Source organism: Motacilla alba, chromosome 1 (assembly GCF_015832195.1).
Source record: "Motacilla alba alba isolate MOTALB_02 chromosome 1, Motacilla_alba_V1.0_pri, whole genome shotgun sequence".
In the NCBI taxonomy this organism is placed as follows: domain Eukaryota; kingdom Metazoa; phylum Chordata; class Aves; order Passeriformes; family Motacillidae; genus Motacilla; species Motacilla alba.
The window spans coordinates 26117946-26136820 of record NC_052016.1 but is presented as its reverse complement, the minus strand read 5'-3'; the positions used below and the strand labels follow the sequence as shown (position 1 = coordinate 26136820).

Here is an 18875-nt window from a genome sequence, read left to right as displayed (position 1 = left end):
CACTGCATCAGGAAGTCCATGCTCTGATTACCAGCCACTCCTGCCTTCTCCTGCTGAGGGGCAGCTGGTGTTGGAGTGTCCAGACCTCACAAAGCTGCAGCGGTTTGGGCAGTAAATCTTGGGCTCCCACCACTGCGAACTGCTAAATGCAAGTTTGCAAACATGCTGTGTCCAGAGTTAAAGTGTAACAGTTGCTTTTTCCGTGCTTTTAATTCCATTGATGACTATGCACCTACCCCCAAGCAATGGCTCCACATTATTAGACATGAGCAGCTTTCCAAAGTAAGCAATAAGATATATTGCCAGTATTTCAAAATTAGACAACAGATCTTTTTGTTAATGAAACCAGAAGAAATAAGGGATGTGTTACTATGATAAAGTAAAATAGCAAACTGTTAAGTATCCAATATTTATGGTGATCTAGTGAGTCACGACAGACACTAGACAACAAATTTTGGTGAGCTTAGAACATAACCTTCCCTTTTGTAGCTTAAGAGCAGAACTACTCAGCATTCCTCAACTTGTAGTTATACAAGGAATTAAAAAAACCAAACCTCTTTGCAGAACACCCTTTAAGGCTACCAAATAGACAAAAAGCTTTCTTGAAACCCTGTAGCTTCTTCAGATTTATCTTATCTCACAGCAATCTATAAAGAGTTCTAGTGACACCAGTGAATTCCAATAGTTTAAAACCTGTCTGCCTCTTCAGGAAACCAAAGTTGCCATTTCTCAAAAGCTGACTTTTCCTCCCAAGTCTCTCTGGAAAGCCAGCTTTGGTAAAGCCACTAGCAGCACACGGAGCTCAGCAGAGTCCTGTGAGTTCTGACAAAGGGAAGTTCTACAAACCTGGCAGCCACGGAAATCAAGCTCACCAGGCAGCTGTGGCTGCTGCCTTGGTGCTCCCAGGAGGACCACAGCTGCTTTTGCCAAAGTTAAATACCGGGATTGGGTCATCTCAGATAGGCCACAAGCTGGGAACTGGCACCCCTCAGTTACCGTAGAGACAGGCTGGGGACTCCTTCCTGCTGATAAAATCTTCATTCTGAGAAGCTTTAAAGGAATTAAATTAAGTAAGGGGCCACACCCAGCACTGCCTGAAACACGGCCATCAGCAGTTCACCAGCAGTTCACCGCTCTGTTTGGTGGGGCTGTTTTGTTTTGGATTTTTGGGAGGGGACTTTTCTTGCCTTTTGTTTTTTGGGTTTTTTTTGGTTTTTTTGGGGGTGGGAGGGGGTTGTTGGGCTTTTTTATTTTAACACAGTTAGATGAGTTTGGATCCATTTGCAAGCCAGCAGGCTCAGAACAGCCCAGCTGCAGGGTAGCACAGAGAAGTTCCTGGGCAGCTGCTCACACCTTGACCTTATGTCATCACTGTTCTGCAGGGTGTTCAGGAGCCAATTCCTGCTACGCAAGCATGAGCTCCATGGGACAAAACCACATAAGCTGCAATTTCAACCACTGACAGACACACGCAGCATGCTGTACTAAGCAGTTCGAGGTCTCAGCATACCTCCTGGAAGCACTTCAGCTAAATCAGATAATTTATCATGAGTTTCAGGATTCTTGGAACATTCTTAGGAAAAAAGCGCCAAATGAACTAACAAAAAAAAATCACACCAAGAATGGCCAAAAAAAAAAAAGGGCTCTCTGCATGCAAAAAACATGACTTCTTTAACAAGTGCCTACAGCTACAAGTTAATCCCAGCTAACATTTACCTCAATGATATTGTTCAGATCAGTCAGTTTGGTCTTCCAAGTGTCAGACATTAAACACCAGCAGACAAAATCCAGCTTGTTTGGCACCCAGTCCTGAGGAGACCGAGGCCATCCTGATGGATTTGCTCCCAATGAAGCCTAGAGAAGGAAGAGAACACTTGCACTGGGTGAGGCAGGATCACTGCTCACCTTCAGCTGAGATATAGAAGCTGAAGCCTGCAGTGTCTCAAAAGGTCTAGGATTATTTATTGACCATCAAAGTAAGAAGATAAATGTAACTTTTGCTCTCTCAGTTGCATGGAAGGTATTTCATAGCATGTCTGCTCTTCTGCCTAGCAATTTCCTAAATGATTTTGAAGTACAAGGAGATTCTGGGTATGAGCATCTACTTCAGACAAAAATGTGAAAGAAAGTGGTGGTAGGTTAATTAAAACAAGGAATAGGTCTCTGAGTCATTCTTATTTGAAGTTCTGTTTTGCTTTGTTCCTATAAAAGTGATTGATATAGCATGAACCAGCTACTGAGGAGCACAAGAAAATAGCTATTCACTATGGATTACCACTATCTTAAAGGGATTTATTTAGACAAACATAACCACATGTGATGAAAATAAGTAAAAAGTTTGTCTTGCCTAGTTCCAGTAATGCCCAAATTGGTTTTGGAAGTCCTGAAAATCAGTTTTGAAAGTGTGTTTTAAATAAACCAAGTATTTCTGCTATGGAACAAAAAAAATGTATACAATTTTATGGTAAGTTTATAACAAGACTTTTAAAAGAAAACAGTTACAGGTATTCAACTGCATCAGACTTCAAAAGAAAAGAGATTACACATACAATACAAAAATACAAAAAAAATTTTAGAACTTACAAACTCAAAAGTCTAAGTGGTCAGAGCTTTCCTAAAATAATAATAATAATAATAATAATAATAAAAAATACATTTCAAGATGCACTTTCCTTTCTGCACTTGCAAGTTCAACTTTAGCAAGAAAACAGTTATAGAGGCAGGATGAAAGCAACTAATATATTGAATGCTACAACCATTTCCCAGCTGAAATTAATTTAGTGTTGACACTATCAGGTATTTGAGTTTAAAAAGAACCTTATGCTTATTTGGGGTATGGGAGGTGGTGCTGTTGGGGCAGGTGGTGGTATTGCTGTTGATAATGTTCTATTTAACCAGTTCTGTTAATAAAATGTTTTTACAAATACGCAATCTAAATTAGACTGAAATTTAGACAGTCATTGCTAGCACTGAAATCCTTCAGCACTGTCCTGCAGTATGGAAGCTAAGAAATAAACTGACCAGATTGATGTCACTGCTGAAAATCACTGCAAAAGGAAGACAGGCAGGAAAAGGTCAAGTTTTATTTCTGAAGCTGATACTTGTTAGGAACATCAGGACTGCAGATACAGCATTCTTTGACCTGATAGTGTCCACTGAGGTCATAGGCATCGAGGCATTTTGTCTTAAATGGCAAGACAGGGAAAGTGCATCTTAGATTTTTCATACTTAAGCAGTGAGTTACCGATTTTTGGTGTGGCTTTCATTCCTTCTAGGCATAGTAAAGAAAAATACTTCAATCAAAGGTGAAGCTTAATGAACATTAGCTTGTATTTTTGGTGGTGGCTTTTGTGTACCACTAGGAAATGCTAACAAGCACTACTCAAGGCTAATGATTTAAAAGGAGCACACTGAAAATACTGATTTACCTTTGTAATGAGTATTCTTTACAGACTGTATCTAATATACAGACAAGGCCCATTTCCTTAGGACAGAACAGGCAACTGAAGGTTACACACCCTACATGAAGTTTTAAACAAAATCAGAGCTAAGTTACCAGAGCCACTCAGAGCAACATAATTCCTAGATTGCAGAGATTTAACAAAAGGCGACTGCAGGGAGAAAAAAAATCCAAGTTCTTACTATTTCCTGTGTAAGATTATATTCAAAGTAATAGTCCAGTAACACTTCTAGTACAAGACAATGCTCACTCTCTTTAGCAGAATTCATAGGAGTCAACTCGTTCTCCTGTTATGAAGAGGGAGCCAGAAGTGAGAATGCAAGAGCATTCAATTTGAACCTGATTAAAGAGACAGTAACCTTTTTCATCCACCTTATTGAATCACTGACAAAAAAAATTATCTTAAAAAGGTACCACTCCAATTTCTTTATTATCTGTAACCTTTTGAAACTAATCACATAAACTACAAAATTAGCAAATGCCTTGAAATCTGTATACAAAACATAAATTACCTCTAATTTCAAACTCATTTATTAGTGTACCACTCAAAGTCTTAAAAAAGTGGCTCCAAAGATAGTCTCATACCATTCTTAAAAAAGGAAACTGTTCCTTTAATGTTACACCCTCCCCTCCCCCCAAAACACCCAACTTGTAATCCAGATCATTTAGTTATTTTCTTGGTCATGGACATTTCCAAGATGAGATTTTATATTTCGTTCCCATAGCTTCTGGTTGTCAGAAAATCCATGCTTTCCTTTATTGAACGAATTTGGTCCTGCTGAGGTTGGTGTATCCCTGTGAAAAGTAAAACAAGAGCAGTTGAGAAAACCAGCTTAACTATAGTAAACTGTGCCACGTGACACTAAAAATGCCAATTTCAAGTCCAGTCTGCCCCTCTACCACAGAGATTTCCTTCTGTTACATCAGGAGCTCTTACTCTTAGCAACTGTAAGCTGGCCACAGAACTGATCTGTACATGTATGTCAAAATACAGCGATGAGATGGGGCAGGAGAGGACGTGGCAGTGGCAGTAACTGCTGCCAGCTACAAAGGATAAGAAATTGAGGATCTAAATTTGTTACTGGAGAAAAAAGAAAAACCACCAAACTAGAGAACTTTCAGAGTGACTGACTTTAAAAGCAGTTTATCATGATAAACACTTCTGAAATACAAATTCTCAAAATTCATCCCCAGTTTAAGTGAAGCCTCCTCTGAAAAGGTCCCGACTTATTTTAGGACTGGTCCCCTACCATCTCAAATCTGTGGCAAGCAGAAGAATTACATGATTTATTATAAAGTAAAGAAGCAATTCTTTGTCCTTCTGAGAGATGATTCTTATCTTCCCCTTGCACATGAATTTAAAAATGTGACCAGACTACCTACTTCAAGGCAATTTATAAAGGAGGAACCAGAGGGAGAACCAGAAAAATACAGAGTAGCAGAGACAAGCAGGAATTCCTACCTATTACACTGACAAAAAAACCCCAAACAAACAAACAAAACAAAAAAACCCACCAAAAAAAAAAAAGAAAAAAAAAAAGAAAAAAAAAAGAAAAAACCCCAAACCCCTTCTATTTAATGCAGACTCAACCTCTTCCTCAAAGTTCAAACACAAATGTAGTGCTTTTAACCTACAGATGACACATTTGAAAATCTTGTAAAATCTTGTTTCTGGAAAAATGCTTCTTTAACCTATTCTACCTCCTCGTATTCTCAAACCACCCTCAAGATCTGCCCTGAGCTGGGCAGGTATTCCACACTCACCCTTCTCCAAAGCACAGTTCATATTCCTAGCTGCCCTACCTTCCGATGTTCTTCATGCGCATCTTGGCTTCAGGGGGCATTTCCTCTGGTTCGCTCTGCAGGGACAAAGGAGGTCAGGTCAGAGCGGGGCTGGGCGCCCGCCTTTGGACACTTCAAAAGCCTGACAAGATAAAGGCTGGACTACAGCCCCACAGGACAGCAAAGTGACTTTGGACACAATGGAGGTCCTACACAGTTACAGAACAAAATACAAATTTCTTTGTTCAACTCCATGAAAGAAGGAGCAGTAATATGACAACAAAATATTTAGCAAACCAGAAGCACAACTTTCCTTGGCCTCCCCCTAATTAAGCCTAGAGGAAGTAAGTATTAATTCAAATTATGATGTACATCTTATTTTCAGGGAGAAGTTATCAACATTTTAATGATTTTTGAACCAACACAGAGCTATTGTGCATTCTTAATCAGAGCCAAAAGAGATGCTTCTAGGTTGAAAATTCCTAACATTTATGTTAAGAACCATAAATAACCCACTCTCTCTGCCTACCACACCAATGGTATTTTGTGCTGATCACTGGCTTATTACTCACATCTTCATCTTCGTTGAAAGCTGCTGCTACAGAAAGGGTTTTTGGAGCCAGGGTTGGAACAGGCTCTTTAGGCTTCTGGAAAAGACAAAATGCACAAGTAACGTAAGTCTACTAACTCAAAAAAGCTACCCTTGGCTTTTTAAGTATTTTGGTAAAATTAAATCAAACACTTTCACTGAAATGGGCAACTGGGGGAAAAGTTTTTGTCTGAATCAAGCACATAAAGGATTCTCTAATGACAAAGGAAAATGAGTGCTCATTTATGTGTGATCACTCTGAGCAGCAAGCTGAGCCCTCTCATATTACAACTCCCCACATGCAGGTCTTAACTTTCTAGCACACTGCAGGGGTACTCAGCCACTGGTGCATGACATGAACAATTAAAACAGAACCTGAATAACTTGTGGTATTCAAAATTTTACTGTGTGACTTTTTCCATTATTCTTTTGGGATATTCTTACCCATCAATGTCACAAAAAAAAAAAAAAAAAAAAAAAAGAATGTTTATTTCATTCTCTTTTAACAACGTGACAGCTTTCTGGCTTAAAACAATTCAATGTTTTTAAACCACTATCAGTATCTAGCACACCGTCCGATTAATATAAGTTCCTTTAAAGAGTATTTATTTTATTTCCAATTTTTTATTCCTCTATTTAAAGTGTAAGAAGCTGTCAAAGTCACAACTGTTACATGTACTACAACTCTGGCACCAAGAGTTACTTCAACACCATGGAGAAAAAACCAAGTAACTAGTAACAGATTGCTACTATAGTACTAAATCAATCATACACAGTGCTTTCTCCATTTTGCCTTTACTGGTAATTCTTTAATACACACTCCTAGAAGCTGGTACTGCAGCAGAGCCCTTATGCAACTGCCTACAGCTGTTCTTTACTGATACTGCACAACATATAAATACCACACCATTTTTAAAGCATCTGCGCCCAAGGAATGGGGAATGTACTAGGGGAGCAAAAATTACTGAAGAGAAACAGGTAAATTTCAGCACTGTCCATCACCCACTAAGTTCAGTGAACCAGAAATCCTGAGCCAAATTTACTGCCACTCTGGACATGAGAAACTGAAGCATGCTAGAAGCCCAGAGAAGGAAACCTGGGCATTTTCAAACCTTGTCCATTTTTCCAAAGTCTGAGCTGACCTGGCTGCATTTATACCCTAGAATGCTGCCAGCCCACATCTCCCTTCCAGCTCAAAATAACAGAGCACCCTTTTAATCCTCTGCAGGTTTCTAAACTGCTGGCATTGCGGGTGCAAGCCTTTCACGATTACAGTTTGAATTTGGTACAGACAGCTACTTATAACGTATCCATCATAGTGACAGGTAGGAAATGTAAATGAACTGTATTAAACAGAGAGCAGCCCCTGGCTTGTCCTTGGCCAAGCCAGTGGAGGACTTCTCTGGAAGTACAGAGAGTCATCAGATTCCCATCTGAACAAGCACAAGGATACCTTGCGCTGGACAATCAAGGGGATCAGAATTCTTAGAAACCTATTTAACAAAGCCCCACATATTGCATTTAACACAAATAAATCATACTGACCTTGCAAAGAACAGGCAAAGTCATGGAACTATGCTACAATTCCCCATGCTAAAATAAGATCTTTGGAGTGGAAGACAACCTATTAAGCCACTTAGATGCTTTCTTCTAGCTTTAAGCATCCTATGCAATGAAGTTCCTAGCACTCATTTCAAAGTAGCCTGAACAGCTTTACAAGTCTGCTCATTTCCCTCAGGAAATTACTGCAGACTTATCAAATCTCATTATAAAATTATTCTGCATGTTCAAAGATCTACAGTTCATTTCAATCAAGTCTTATGATTCCTGAGACTACTGACCTGTTATTAATCACCCTGAAGTACTTACACGTCAAGACTAGCTGGCCCTGCAACGCCTCCTGAAGCTTTACCCAAGTTACCTTCATGGGAATTCCAGGTTTCCTCTGCAAGGAAGCCTCCTCAAAGTACTTCCCTTTTCCCTCAGTTTCCCTAAAATTAAAAGCCCTCAGTAAACTTACATTTGCTCCCAGTTTGATGGATATTGCAGATGCCTTCTTTGTTGTCTGACTGCCTATGGAAAATCCAAACTTGGACATTTTGGCAGGAGCAGGCTTTGTAGTGAAGTCTTCAGCTTCTTCATTAGCTGCCCGTTTCTCTGCGCTGCGACTCGAACTTTCTCCTCCATTACTGGAAGAAACAGTCTTAGTTTTCACAGGTTTTTCTGCCTCTTCTTCAGGTCCTGGTGAAGTCGAAACAACTTACCAAGATGAGCTACTTTTACTGAGCAGATTGATGGGAGCAGCAACCTCAAAAAGCATTATACTTTGGGTGCAAAAGTAAGATGTTTTTAGTGACAGCAGTTTCCACCAATGTATATTTAGTGGACAGCAAAACATAAAGAGGAGAAGAAACTGCAAGCACTCCACTACTTGTAAAGAACTTCTTGTATGAGCCAGGAAAACAATCTTGAAGCACCATCTCTTTATTTAGTATGGAAGTCAAAGTTCATGTAGTAAATTAAATGCAGAAGACTAAATCTTTTTACGTTTTTTAAGTTGCCACAGATAAACTTTCATAATTGGAATCCCAATTCCAAATCTAGAGTAGATAATCTAAGTTAAAATTAATTCTACTAAATTTCTACAAAATCATGTCCATGCCAGTCTCTAGGCTTGTCTGGCACAACTCTAAAATCATGGGAGTGACTACAGTGAGGCCGGCTGTCTCAATCATCTTTCAAGTCACTGCTTGTCCGCATCTCATCTGTAATAAATCTGCCAAGCTCTGCTTGAGGAAGGAATCAGCACTAAAAAAGCATATATATAGATTTCATCTTTTCTGGTTTTGTATAGTCATGGAAAACATAGCAGCTGAACAGCGATCCACAGAGAAAAAACATTCAAGTAACACTTCCATTGCTATAAAATCAGCTTCTTCAGCTACACCAAGAGACAAAGGTGTCCTTGGAAAACTCATACTGAACAGAGTAAATGCTTCAGCAAAAAGATACTTCCCTGCGGCTGCAATAAGCAAACCACTGCAGTAGCAGAAGGGGGAAAAAACAAACACATGAAGGAATGGACAGGGAAGTGCTCACAGCAGCAGTTTAAAACAACTGGAGCTAGCACAAGTGTCCTCATCACATCAAATGGAGAAGAGCACCTTCCATGCACAGCAAATTCCGACCATCAGGGGATAAAGCTCTTTGGACTGCTAATGCAAAAAGCTACTAGGTAAGATGAAGCAATGGGAGAGAAGAAAGTCTGAACTGGGGGTCAACAAGATTGTAGCTCTGAGAAAAAAAAAGAAGCAAACAACATCAGGAAAGAGAAAAACTAGGGACTCAATCTATATATATATTTGTCTGCTGTTTCCCAAATCAGAAGCAGCAGAAAATACCACTTCCACCCCACTCTTCCAGGTATAAGTGATTGACATCAAAACGAATTCATCATTCACCTTCAGAAATATGGCAGATGACCACAAAATAATTGTAACTTTAATCAGTTTCACTGTATTAAAAAATGCTACTAGAAATGTGATCCAGAAAATACAGATATAAAAATGAAAAACAAAGGAGGAAAGAGAAACAATCAAAATTTACACAAGTGACCTTGGGTACTGGTAGCTGTCTTAGCAGAGTTTACTGAACAGCAGTCTGCAGAGACTATGAGAGCATCCTTACAGTTAGTCCATAAAATCATATTAAACAATGTTCCAAGTGCAGCCTCAGTACACTAGAGGCTGTTTCAAGGGTAGGTAAAAGATTCACTGGCCTTAAAGTGCTGGAACCGTGGAGTTAAGTCTTCTTTTTCATAATATACAAAATCCATAGCAGCCCAAAACTCAGGGCACAGGGAACAAGTTCCTAGACTAGTGCTAGCTTGAAGGTTATTACACTACTTCTTACAGCTTACTTCTTTAAAGTGCAAATTCTTAAATACTGCTAAGCACAAGACGAATCCTAATACAATCTACGCACATCTGTTTTCTCACCAAATCCTAAAGAGCGTCTCTCTCAGAATTAGTTCCTATCAGCACTGCATTCTGAGTGTTATTTCTACTGGGCTTGCCAAAGGATGAACACCAGACTGCTGAAAGAAACACTCTTGCTTGATGAGAAAGCTATAAGGGGCACAGGACGATTGGGGAAGGTGGGGAGGGAGCTGTTGGGCTGTTTGATGTCTGCAGGCGTATTAACCATTAAACAGGTCTCTACCATCTCCCATGCCAGTCCATTCATATATTCCAAGATATCAAGGCTGCTTTATTGCTTCCTGGAGGTCATACTTCACCTAGAGAAAGCACCAGTAGTATTTCCAAACTAGACTGGCTAGTGCCCTCTCCATAGATTGCAGACATAAAAAGTTGTCCTCCTTCACAGCTAAGTTTTACTCATGCGAATCAACAAGCCACATGAGTGGACAACTTCCACAGCCCAGGTGGCTGAAGTGACAAGAGTGACAGTGCCAGCTGCACAGCATTTCAGGATCTGTGGTCCCTGGGAATCACTGGGGCATGTAGGAACAAACCAGTTACAGTTAAGTTAATTTTAAGATAAACCCCACTATCTTGCCAAAAGCTAAGAACTGCAAATTGCTTTAAAAAATCCTCAGGGAACAACTATTCTTCTTTAGGGCCAAGGTACTTCAACGCATTCAGACCATGTTTCAGCACACAAAACAGTACACAAGACAGTATGAATTACTGATATGCTGATGCTGTCCAGTTACTGTATTACTAATACAAAAACCACCCAATACCACCACCAAAAAATAAAAACCAAAAAGCCACCAAAGCCCAACAGAGAACCAAGAGTCAAGGAACTACCTAAAATCAATACTCCTCAAATGTCAGCGATTAGCAGAAATAAAATTCACTGTTGAGGCTATCCTGATTGGTTTACAAGCCTGATTTATTTTTTAACAGATCTAAGAAGTGCCCTCTCCCTACAGATATGTCAAAACCAAACAAAAAACACTCAATCCCAACTAAAACAAAAAAAGGAAACACACCAAGAAAGAAAAGCTTTATCTTTGCAAAGACACTGTCTTCTTAACTTTAAGGGAAGAAAGAAGAAAAGAAACATAAAATTAAAATTTTCGAACCAAATACTGCAGAAATTACAGGAATGTCCAGTCCTAATATAAATACTATAGGACCAAACAGCAAACTTACAGATTGCTGCCAAGCAAAAAATCCCCAAATGCTTAAAACAGCAATTAAAGAATATTCACTGTACCCATTTATAAAAAAAGGTACTATAATTTTTGGAAGTTAATCTTTAAGGCTCTGTCTTCATCTTTGCAGACAGCAACAGTCATATTTCTCTCAGAACACGGCGTAAGTACTCCGTGTATTTTTACGAGAGAGAAATAGCGCATTTGCATGGACAAGGAGAAGCTGGTGTATTTTTACAAAAGCGCCGGTAAAGGTGAGCACAGCAGGCGCGACTGGCCTCTCCTCCAGCGCAGTCCCCTCAGGCCCAGGCCACCCACTCTCCCCCCAGGGCCGGGCACCGCACGGCCCGGCCCGGCCCGGCTCGGCTCGGGCAACTCACGGCCGGGTGAGGCACACCTGGACCCCCCGACCCCCGCTGGACCAGCCCAGAGCCCATTCCCACCCCACAGCTCCGCGGCGAGAGGCGCTACATGTTCACCTCCTGCGGGCTGCGGCCGCTTCGCCTTCTCCCCCTCGGCTCTGCCGTCCGCCATTTTCCCCCGCCTCCTCCGCCGCCTCACGCGCCGCGCACGCGCGCCGCTCGGGCCCGCCCCCGCGAGGCCCCGCTCGCGGCCAGGCCAGCCCCGCCCCTGCGGCGCGCGGGGCCGGCGCGGCGGGAGCGGCGGGAACAGCGGGAGCGCGCCGGGGGCAGCGGGAGCGCGCCGAGCGGCGCCGATCTGACGGTCGTCCGGAGCCGCTGAGCACGTGGGCACGGCTTCCATTCCCTCCCCCGGGGAAAGCGGGGGGATCAGTTACCCCTCGGCACTCCTGGCCTCTGCATCTCGGGTTGTGAAGGAACCATGTCCGCTGCTGCCGCCTCCTCACTACGCGTGGTTACCTCCCATGATTCACAAATATCATTACCTCTCTGCCTCCTCGGTGTATAAATATCTAAAGTGTGTGGAGGTGGTGCACCAAGAAGGATCCGGTGGTGCCAAGCAATGGGACAAGAGGCAAGGGGCAGAAACTGATGCACAGATGTTCCACCTGAACATGAGGAAGAGCTTCTTTCCTGGGCAGTGACCCAGAACGGGACAGGTTGCTCAGAGGAGCTATGGAGTCTCCCTTAATTCAAGAGCCATCCAGATGCAACCCTGTGCCACCTGCTCTGGGATGACCCTGCTTGATTTGGGACGTTGGACCAGATGACCCACTGTGGCCCTTTCCAACCTACCCAGTCTGTGATTCTGTGACACGACTTCAAGTGAGCAGTGACGCCACCTTCCCCCACCCCAGTGTGCAAGCCAGTTTACAGATCAGAAGAGGCTGTTTGTATGGAGGAAGAGCAAATGACAGAAGGGGCATGGTACCCAGCCCATGGCAGGGGTTGGATCTAGATGAGGCCCCTTCCAGCCCAAACCATTCCACAGTTCTATGACACTCAGCAGCACGTAGCTCCGCTGTTGGCTCTTCCTTGAGGAAAGAGAGTCTTCCTGAGCGAGGCACATGCATTCACACAGCCAGTCCTTGCACTTCAGGGCTTCCCAGGCAGCTGAAGGCAGCTCTCAAGCATCACCTGGAACACCACCCTAGGGTGAAGTTTTGTGTACTTCCCAGCCACACACAGCTGTAAGGAACCAGGTCTTTCCCTGTGCCAGAGGTGATCCATGCCTGCAGGCCCCTGCACCTCACAACAGGCAGTGAAGGGCAGTATTGGGGCAGTGAATCTTCTGCCTTCCAATCCCCACCTTACAACAGCATGTAGGAAGAGGTCACCAGGGAGTGGCTCAGAACAACTCGTCATCTGCCATCACTGACTTTAAGCATCACCCACAAAGAAAGTGCTCCTCATCCCACAGACACCAGACCTGTATTTAGCTCCCATGGCAGCTCTGCAGCCTGAACACAGACTTCCAGAGAGACACCAGTGTATTTTGAGCTGTGAGAAATATTACTAAAAGGACAGTTTACCATCTCAGATGTTCCAGCACTTTGGGAAATCTACATTACATGGCCTGAAAACACAGGCACTCTGGGATAAAAGTCTTACACAAAAGTAGGTAAGATTAATTTTTTTCAGCACAGCCAAGAAATTTGCCCGATTCCTTCCAACAGGGACTTTAATTGTGCAAGACAGAACATCCAGAAATAAATGGTGCAGTTCCCCAAACTCACGCAAGGTTTTAACCATTTACTTAGCTGTCAAAGGTCAATTCATTTGCACAGAAGAGGATTCAGGAAGTAATGGGAGAGGTCTCTTTTACTTCATCTTAGTGATCTTACAGAATAAAACTGTAGACAGCCTCCAAAGCAGTGAGCTCTGAAGATCTTTGCATTCAGTAAAAATCACCCTTGTCCAAGCACTGTTCAATTGAACAGACTGATAGTCTTCGTGTAGAGTTATATTTTTACAACAGATTATCTCATTTCTCTTACATAATTTCGATAATGTGTGAATAAATTTAAACAGCTGGACTATTAAAGTAACTTTAAAAAACTCAATTCTTAATGATAGTAATTTTCAACATAAGCAACAAAATCTGTTCTGAGATTAAAAGCTGAACAGAAATTCCAGATGTACCAAGCAGCTGGCACAGTTTGCGTGTAAAAAATTCATTTTCCTCCCCATCACTCTACTTTTGCTTTAGTTTATACCTCTTGGGGTAGTTTTTGGCAAATTGCTTTTCTACTTTTTCCCGTCCCTTTCCAAGTTTGAGTGTGTTGATCAGGTCTAACGTTTTTTTCAATTCCTTTACAGGCTTGTTTACAAAGCCACAGTATTTCCTTTTCGGAACAAATTCCAGAGCCTTCTTCCAGTCAGCAGTATCTTTCAAGGTTAATAAAATATGCATCATTTGATCCAGTGTGAGATTTTTGGCACCAGTACTCCAAAGCAAATACTTCTCCAGTGGAAGGGCTGCAGTCTCCAGTCCTAATCGTTTTGCCCGTGCTAAAGAGACTCCTGTTTTTATGCTCCTGTCAACCATTGACCCAACAATATAGATCTTATCGTGATCAAATGTTTTCATTACGTTGGGAGAATCAGCTGTCAGATAGATGAGCTTATCCTTTGGAAAGATTTCTGTGTAGCACTGGTCTGTCACTGTGATAAGCAGTTTGTCCCATGCCTCTCTATAATTCTTGATAAATTCCCTGTGATAGAGGCTATCATCTTTGAAGTTACAGAAGTGGATGTGGAATGGATCCACAGATCTCCGATTGCTGCTTTCACTCATTACTATCTGTCTCACTGTATTTGAGACTTCTCGGACAGACATCTCTTTCTCATAAGACATGTCAAATACTAGAGGCTGGCCAAAGATCATGGACTGAGCAGCCCTCCAATTGTATGCTTTATCCATAGTGCGGGACCATAAACACATGAATGAACCCTTTTTGGTCTCATCTGTTTTTGAAGCTTGATCTTGTGCTTCCAGCCTCCTTTCCCTTTTCTCATCCATCTTTCTCTTTTCATTTTTCTTGTGAAGTTCTCTGAGATGCAAATATTTTAAATACTTCTTTTTGGCTGACTTAGAAGGACACTCCATAAAGGTTTTTAGCTGTTCTTCACTAATATTTTCTGGAACTGCTCTGCCAGCTAGCCTCCACATCTCCAAAGTCTCACGTGCAGCAGCCAAACTGGAAAGCTCCTTAGGCTCTGAGACCACCTCACTGACCTCTTCCTGAAACCCGGATTTCATTACCTTCTTCCACTCATCTAAATCCAGTTTTTCTGAGGGTTCACATGACTTGTCCTGCATCAGACAAAGTGATAAACTCAGAGTTCTACTGAGCGGAAACAAATCCTTTTTCATCCCATGTTGTGTGGCAAATGGAAGGACAGAACTTCTTACAATTCTTCTCAGAAGCATATTAGCAGACTGCATATTTAGACATGTGCAACACTTATCTGCAAAACTCCAATTAGAGGGGAAAAAAACTTGTCAGAAATCACAAAGAAAACACATGCAGTTTTTTTTTCTTAGTAACACTGACACACAATAGGTTACTTCTTGGAGGATCTAGAAATTCCTCCTTCTACTATGAATTTCTTATTGTTTCCTAAATAAAAACAGCTTAAACCAGCTATACTTACTGCAATTTAAAATGTAGTCAAACAACCTCCAAGAACTGTCCAAGATCTCTTCAAGTTATCGGTATCATATGGTGAGCCTTCACAAGCAAAGTCAATGAAATGCTGCATGCAAACCAGAAGTATTTTTATATAATTTATCTATCCTGTGAAAACAGAAAGAAGAGATGGAAGAATTAGTACAAGAATTAGTACAATTAGTACAAGAAAAGACCTTCTTTTTTCTTTTTGCTAAATTGTCTGTGAAGTTGGCATAGGTACATAAAGCTGCGACATAAATCCCCCCAGTCCCATTAATTTTATCCACATTTGTATTTAAATATGAAAGGTCTGCAGAAAGAAAAACACATCCAAGAACATTTAATAGTTTCCCTGGCCTATGCACACTACTGAACTATAAGCATCAGTAGAGTTTCAGTCCTTGAGGAAATGTGATTTGGACAAAACTAGAATTAATTCCTAAATTTTAAATCAAAATCTATAATCTTCCTAATAAACTGAAAATAATGTGATATACAGAACAAGAAGTTAGATCTAATATTGGGTTTGTAAATATGTACCTGCTCAGATAGAGGCACAGAAGGAGCAGCGTATTATTTAGAAACGTTATATAACCTGGCATGTGTTTTATTACATAGTAATTGGTCAAATTGGTGGCTGACCTCTCATGTTCTACCATTATTAAGATAAAAGGAGCAAGAACAACCAAGCAATGTAACAATGTGAAAATTTGTAAGTGCTACAATGGAAGTGTCCCACTTTTACATTGAAGCATTCAACTACTGGCAAAAATAATAATCAGAGAAGCATGGAGAATACAAGGGATCAGTTCCTCAATTAACTTACATTACTGGAGCTCCAATTAAGTCAATATTGAACACCAGATTTACACCATTAGAATACTTGATGACAGCTTTTGATAGAGCCAAGTGTCATTCATGCTAACATCATTGCAGCAAGAATCAATCTAAGGCTCTTTGAAGAACCTAGCATTGAAAGAATTTTTCTTTTTTACCATGATTTCACTGCAACTCCTCTCAATATCAGAAAGGCTCTCCACTGATATTTCAGAGACTGAACAACTTGCCTTACTTCCCCAGCATAGCTGCCCACTCAGAATCACAGGCTGAGTAAGTTTGGAAGGGGCCACAATGGATCTGGTCCAACTCCTCAGCTCAAGCAGGGTCATCCCAGAGCACATGGCACAGGGTTGTTTCTAGATAGGTGTGCAATATCTCCAGTAAGGGAGATTCCAGAACCCCTCTGGGCAACCTGTTCAGTGCACGACCACCTGCAGAGTAAAGAAGTTGCTCCTCATGTTCAGGTGGAACTTCCGTGCCTCAGTTTCTGCCCATTGCTTCTTGCCCCATGGCTTGGCCCCACGGGCAAGAGCCTGGATCCACACTCTTGGCACTCACTGCAGACACTCACTGATGAGGCCGGCTGCAGGGGAGCAGTACTGCACGCGCTGAACAACTTTTGAACCAGCCCACAGCACCCGAGCCGCTGAGCCCCAGCTGACACGCCACAGCCCCGCGCTGTGTCCCCCAGCCCTCCCGGGGACACCGGCGCGCCCGCTCCTCCCACTGCGGCGGGGCCCGGGGGACCGCGGCCTCCGGGGCACCGCGCCGCGGGTGGCGAGAAGCACTTGCCGGATCTCCGGCCGCGCTCCCGCCCGCCGGGGCTCGGTCGGGGCAAGGCAGGGCAGGGCAGGGCAGGGCAGGGCAGGGCAGGGCAGGGCAGGGCGGACTCCGCGCTCACCGCCGGCACTGACCGCGCCGCCACCGCCGCTCACCTCACGGAGCCGCTGCGCCTGCGCGGGGCGGGCCCGCCCGGCCGCGGTGCTCCCCTCGGCTGTCCCCGGCGCTCCGCGGCTGCACCGCCACGTTCCGGGCTGTCTGCGCCCTCACGGCGGGAGCTGCGGCGGGCGGTGATCCGAACTCTCCCATATTCCCTTCCCGGGGAGCCCCCGGGCACCGAGGGGGCTGCCGGTGGGTGCTGCCACCGCCCCTGGTGCGGGGCGGGGTCTGGCCCCGCCGCCGCGCTGGGCTGGGGCGTGAGGCAGTCGCCTGGGGCCGAGGGGTTTGTCAGCCCGGCCTGCTGATCTCGGGTCTCTCTCTCGCTCTCTTCTGTCCCCATCCCCCTTCTTTAACTATAAAAAAAAAAAAAAAAAAAGATAGTACAGAGATGTTTCGCTTCTTTTTGCTGTTGATTGATGGTGCGTTGTTTTGTTGTTTTTTCCCTAACTGTAAGGCTGGGATTTTAGTGGAGGCCGTGATCTGTCGCGATGAGTTTTCTGCTGCCCAAACTGACCTGTAAGAGGGAAGTGGATCAGGCAATAAAAAGCGTCGCTGAGAAGGTTTTGGTTCTGCGTTTTGGAAGAGATAATGATGCTGTTTGTCTGCAGCTCGATGATATTGTAAGACCTTTTTTTTTTTTTTTTAAACGGACTGTACAACTATATTTGATGCATAGAAGAGAACGTTGCTTTTGCTAAGATAGGCACTAATGAAAAAGTTTGGTGACAAATATAGAATGAAATTACACTATATTTATAAAAAGGTTTGAAAAGTAAGCGTCTGTGTTACTGTTGTAGTGGCTGAACAAAGTGCTTGAGGTAGACAAGATGTGATACCTGCTTAAGCTGGTAACACGTAAGACAAACAGGCTTTAACAAGTTTGCACCGTCTTGTCCTTGTTTCTCAGTCTATTTGTCATCTGCCTTTCTCACTCTTTCCAGCTTGCAAAAACAGCTCATGACCTAAGTAAAATGGCAGTCATTTACCTGGTGGATGTGAACGACGTCCCAGTGTACACCCAGTATTTTGACATCAGTTATATCCCATCTACTGTATTTTTCTTCAATGGACAGCACATGAAGGTTGATTATGGGTAAGTCATCCTACCATTGTCTATTACGTCCATAAGAATTATCAGTCTTTTTCTATGTTATCTTGTCTGGGGAAGGTAACTATTTGAAAACTATAATGTTGTTACCAGCATCTGCCTTGAGAATTCTGTAGGAAGCCAGAAGGATATAAATAGGGAAGTAATTTGAAATATGCTCTGATGCAATAAGTGGTGCAATATGTCTTACTCTGCAAAAAATAGTAAGAAATTATTAAAATCTTAGACATGACACTGCACCTGTTTGACCTTTGGAGATCACAGCATTTTCCTGACTTGGTTATGCCATTACAAAGTTAGTTCATTCTTTCAGAATGACCAGATCAGAACTCCTTATCTCATTTGGGCATCTTTTCACATTTTTAGGTGGTTTTTCTCTGAATACTTTAACATTACAATTCTACCTTTGTCTTATGCTTATATTTAGGTCTCCAGATCACACAAAATTTGTGGGAAGCTTCAAAACAAAGCAGGACTTTATAGATCTGATTGAAGTGATCTACCGCGGAGCAATGCGGGGAAAGCTCATTGTGAGAAGTCCTATTGATCCCAAGAACATTCCTAAATATGACCTTCTCTACCAAGGAATTTAATGTGTTGACCTGAGAAAATAATTACACAAATGGACAATGTTGTAAATTCCTTTATCCTTTGAACATTTTTGGCCTCCTCTGACACTGTGGGACAGTTTGAGCATTTATCCTGAAGGATCATATTGGTCTCCTTCTGAAGACAGATATTCTGTCACCTCATGCTTCTCTCATAAATAAAGCTACACATTCATGCACAGAGTTCACAAAAGTGATTGTTCTTTGAGTTGTGTGCTGACCAGCCCTTACAAAGCAGGCAGGCTGTGTGCATCCTCAGCTGTGACATCTCCAG

General features: G+C 42.5%; 3 protein-coding genes across 5 annotated transcripts; 1 reads left to right on the top strand and 2 right to left on the bottom strand.

Moving 5' to 3' along the window:
- Positions 1–1212: 1212 nt before the first annotated feature.
- LOC119704731 (PEST proteolytic signal containing nuclear protein) lies at positions 1213–11628 on the bottom strand. Its single transcript, XM_038146380.1, has 5 exons — positions 11493–11628; positions 7852–8072; positions 5815–5889; positions 5264–5319; positions 1213–4255 (listed from the first exon to the last, which is right to left on the bottom strand). The coding sequence occupies exons 1-5, from the start codon at positions 11545–11547 to the stop codon at positions 4126–4128; spliced, it is 537 nt and encodes a 178-aa protein (XP_038002308.1). The 5' UTR covers positions 11548–11628; the 3' UTR covers positions 1213–4125.
- A 1607-nt stretch (positions 11629–13235) lies between these two features.
- Positions 13236–17019, bottom strand: TRMT10C (tRNA methyltransferase 10C, mitochondrial RNase P subunit). Of its 3 annotated transcripts, none has more exons than XM_038146320.1 (3): positions 16882–17019; positions 15090–15232; positions 13236–14911 (listed from the first exon to the last, which is right to left on the bottom strand). In XM_038146320.1, exon 3 carries the CDS (start codon positions 14878–14880, stop codon positions 13627–13629), a length of 1254 nt encoding a protein of 417 aa, XP_038002248.1. In that variant the 5' UTR covers positions 14881–14911; positions 15090–15232; positions 16882–17019; the 3' UTR covers positions 13236–13626. The 3 variants fall into 3 exon arrangements, with proteins under 3 accessions (XP_038002248.1, XP_038002257.1, XP_038002239.1); XM_038146329.1 differs by having other exon boundaries at positions 16848–16892; XM_038146311.1 differs by lacking the exon at positions 16882–17019 and adding an exon at positions 16518–16811.
- On the top strand, positions 16927–18792 carry TXNL4B (thioredoxin like 4B). The gene is made up of 4 exons (XM_038146391.1): positions 16927–17077; positions 17340–17505; positions 17827–17978; positions 18421–18792. The coding sequence occupies exons 2-4, from the start codon at positions 17374–17376 to the stop codon at positions 18584–18586; spliced, it is 450 nt and encodes a 149-aa protein (XP_038002319.1). The 5' UTR covers positions 16927–17077; positions 17340–17373; the 3' UTR covers positions 18587–18792.
- Positions 18793–18875: the final 83 nt, after the last annotated feature.